This window comes from Leptosomus discolor, chromosome 8, assembly GCF_034619465.1.
Source record: "Leptosomus discolor isolate bLepDis1 chromosome 8, bLepDis1.hap2, whole genome shotgun sequence".
Lineage (NCBI taxonomy): Eukaryota > Metazoa > Chordata > Aves > Leptosomiformes > Leptosomidae > Leptosomus > Leptosomus discolor.
This window is the reverse complement of record NC_141398.1, coordinates 41074895-41078677: the sequence shown is the minus strand read 5'-3', so window position 1 is coordinate 41078677 and position 3783 is coordinate 41074895. Positions and strand designations below refer to the sequence as shown.

The 3783-nt window shown below is 55.1% G+C and overlaps 1 protein-coding gene across 1 annotated transcript; it reads left to right on the top strand.

Annotated features, from left to right (window-relative positions):
* Positions 1-233: 233 nt before the first annotated feature.
* On the top strand, positions 234-2409 carry LOC147415007 (guanine nucleotide-binding protein G(o) subunit alpha-like). Its single transcript, XM_086469274.1, has 2 exons — positions 234-381; positions 2222-2409. Exons 1-2 carry the CDS (start codon positions 234-236, stop codon positions 2407-2409), a joined length of 336 nt encoding a protein of 111 aa, XP_086325400.1.
* Positions 2410-3783: the final 1374 nt, after the last annotated feature.

Sequence of the window (3783 nt, the reverse complement as noted above, 5' to 3'; positions counted from 1 at the left end):
GCTCTGCAGGGAGGCAGCGAAGGATCAGCTGCAACCTCCAGCCTGTGATGAGAGCAGCAGCCTGTTTCCTTCACCTTTGTAACCATCTCACATTCACCACTGTCCGATTTCAAAAATTTTTTTACTTCCTAAGCACTTCAATTTAGAGAAATGTTCTACTGTCCTCTAACTCTCTTTCTCTTTGCCTTTCTCTCTCCCCTCTCCTCCCTCCATGCTCCCCGTTCCAGAACCGCATGCACGAGTCTCTCATGCTCTTCGACTCCATCTGCAACAACAAATTCTTCATCGATACCTCCATCATTCTCTTCCTCAACAAGAAAGACCTATTTGCCGAGAAGATCAAGAAATCACCTCTGACCATCTGCTTCCCTGAGTACACAGGTACGTGCCAGGGCTGATGCAGCTCAGCCCAGCGCGACGCCCGCCACCGTGCCACCTGGGCTATGTCTCACCCCAGAGGTGGGCAGGAGCACAGGGTGCCTTAGAGGGGGGCAAAAGTAGCACCCACCTTCGAGAGCCGCAGTGCAGCTCTGGCACCCCATGTTGGGGTGGGGCTGTGTCCTGCGTGCGGTCAGTTCTGGTGGCAAAGGTGCACAACCAGCTGTTGGGACGGGAGATGGTCCAGATGGTCCAGATGAGTTGAGACAAATGGAGATGAGCTTTAACGAGACTGGCCACAGGGAGCTGTGGAAAGGAGAAGTCTTGGTGAGAGCTGACTGCCTACCACTTGAGTTACCCTCTTTGCTAATGGTTCCCGAGAAGGAACACGTGGTCCTCTGAGCTGCATCTCCCATTTGTGCTGTCCCAGGAGCGCCTTTGCGCAGGGTACAGCTGGGGAAGGAGAGAGCCCCTTTACAGCAAAAATCTGTGAAGCCAGAAGAGATTCATACATTTTTAAGTGGTTTCTCTACAGGAAAGAAAAAAAAAAAAAAATCAGCTCAGATTCAGAGGCTCCAACATCCCCTACAAATATTTGAATGTCTCTGAACTAGTTCACCCAGAGTACACCCACCCTGGACGCCGAACCCTGGGGACAAGGGGGTCCCCCAGCAAGACAGCACCCATTCCCCTGCGGCATAAGTGCGCTGGCATTTCCACCGGAAGCTTCTCCATCATGAAATCAGCAGCACGTTTTTCCCAGCCGCCTAGTGGTACATCCCAAACTATCCCACATGGAGTTGTGCGGCACTTCGCAGCTACCCTGGGGAGGGGGACAGCCCCGTGGCACCGGAGCACCTCCCCTGTCCTTCAGCCACCCGCCCCATCAGAAAGGAGGGGAAACCAGCGAGCTGGAAAAGGAAAATAAATCTCCAGATAATAGCAGCTCTTCCAAAGGCGATTTCAGGGGCGTAATTCAGGCTTTGTGGCTTCCCGCGAGGGGCCAGGCGCAGCCACTCTCGCTGCCGTAAGCAGCTTAACGCAATAATGCACATTTTTCGGCTCAAACATCTGGCCCCTCTCCAGCCTGCTTTACTAAAGCAAACCTCCCTGGCCGGCCGAGCAAAGACGCAGCAACAGCACATCCCCAGGCAGCTCCTGCCGCCCCTTCACCACCACCCCCCCTCACCCATCCCAGAGCCTAGGGTGAGACCCCCACCCAGCCCAGGCATCGCCCCGATGGCGCACAGAGGGGCTCAGCCCCTCCAAGGGGGCACAACCAGCACCCGCAGGCGATGTTGGGGTGGCCACCAACCCTCCCCCTGCCTGCCTGGCCAGGGGGCCACCAAGCCCCCGGGCCTTTCTCCCCCCCTCCACGCTCCCGCGGGACGGGGGCTGCGGGACGCGCCGTGGGGACTCACCGGTGCTGCCGGGGCAGCGGCGCCGGGCAGAGCATCCCTCAGGCACGGCCCGCCCGGGCGCTGCTGGGGGCTGCTGCCCTTGCGGGGGGGGGGGGGGGGGAAGGAAGGGGAGTGGGCGGGGAGGGCAAAGCGGCAACACGTGGGGAGGGAGGAGGCTCCAATAGAGCCCAGGTGCTCTGCGATTTGGGGGAAAAGAGGAAGGAAATGGGGCAGATGGGGTGGAAAAGGGGGGGGAGGGAAGTGGTCAATGGACTCTACTGAGGGGTGAATCGAGGGGGAAAAGTGGAAAATAAATAGCTTTTGTCTGTTTTTTTTAGAAATACAGCACTTTGCAAGCAGCATGGGGCCGGGTGCATGGTGGGAGGGTGGTGGCCCACGGCCCTGACGCCCCCCGCTCTGTCCCCCCCCGCCTCTGCCCGCAGGTCCCAACACCTACGAGGATGCGGCCGCCTACATCCAAGCACAATTCGAAAGCAAAAACCGCTCCCCCAACAAGGAGATTTACTGCCACATGACGTGCGCCACAGACACGAACAACATCCAGGTGGTATTTGACGCCGTCACCGACATCATCATTGCCAACAACCTGCGGGGCTGCGGCTTGTACTGATCCCCGCGGCGCAGAGCGACTTCTTTGGTGGCGGTCCCGGCGCCAGGAGAGAAAAGAAACAAAAAAAATTTTAAAAAAATAATTAAAAAACCCCAATGCAACCACACACAGACACACACAGACACACACACACGTGCGCGCGGAAAAAAAAAAAAAAAAGAAAAAAAAGAAAAAAAAAGAAACAAAATAAAAAAACCGGATTGAATGAGAGAAAAAAAAATCGTAATCATAATCATGCAAGTTGGTTAATAAAAAGGCATAAGGAAAAATTATATATATACGTATATATATATACATTAAAAAAATTCCACACCCACCTTTTTAGTTTGTGTGAAGGAGCTGTGGGCAGCCCCATCCCCTGGCAGGCTCTGGCCCTCCCTCGCACCTTCCCCGGTGTCACAGCTTGGGGGGACCCTGGGGGCTGGGGGGGCTCTGCCTGGCCCCACCGCCCCCGCAGCTCCCGGGGTTCCCCCCGCAGGCACCGGGTACCGGCGGGAGGGGCAAAGGAGCATCTCCCGGGGTCGCCCCACGGAGGAAGTGGGGCCGGATCCTGCCCGCGCCCCCCGCATGGCTTTTGTGCGGGGGAGGCTTCTCCTCCCATGAGTTATTTGACCGTGGGGTTTTATTTTTTAATTATTATTATTATTATTAATTATTGTGGGTTGGCTTTTTTAATTATTATTGTTATTATTAATAATAATTATTTTTATTTCCAGCATGGGGAAGGCTGGGCTGTCCCCGCCTGCCCACCGTCCCCCCCAGCCTGGGCGAGCTGCTGCCTCAAGAAACTAAAATGTACGTGTTTTTTTTTTAAAAAAAAAAAGGGGAAAAAATGAGAACTCCCCCCCCGGCCATGTGTGTCAGCCAAAAAGGGAAACAACAACCAACCGCAAGATCTTTTCCCATTTCCCACCCTGGCTGTTTCGGGAGGAGGGCTGCGCGGGGAGCATCCTCCTGCCGTCCCCCTCCGGGGTTTGGGGGGGTCAATGTTCTGGAGTTCCCACCCCGCTTTAGGCCAAAGCCCTCCCTAGGCGGGAGCCGGCGGGTTTGTCCCCCATTTTCCCTCCTCCTGGTTTACCAACTCCCAGCTCCCAGTCGCCGCTCGCTCCCCAGTTCCCTCCCTGCACCCCTCCTGCGGGGCGAGCGGGGGGGCGGCGAGGGCTGTACAACTAGAGAGATTTGATTTCATTCAGTATTTTTGTTTAGGGTAACTTTTTGTTTGTTTGGTTGGTTTTTTGTTTGGGTTTTATTCATTTTTAACTCTTTCCAGTGAACGCTTTTTTGTGCTGCTTATTTCTTCCCCACCCCAGTCCTCTCTCCCTTTTAGTGAATGGTGTTTTTTCTCTCTCATGTGGGGATGTTTGTGCTGCAAAA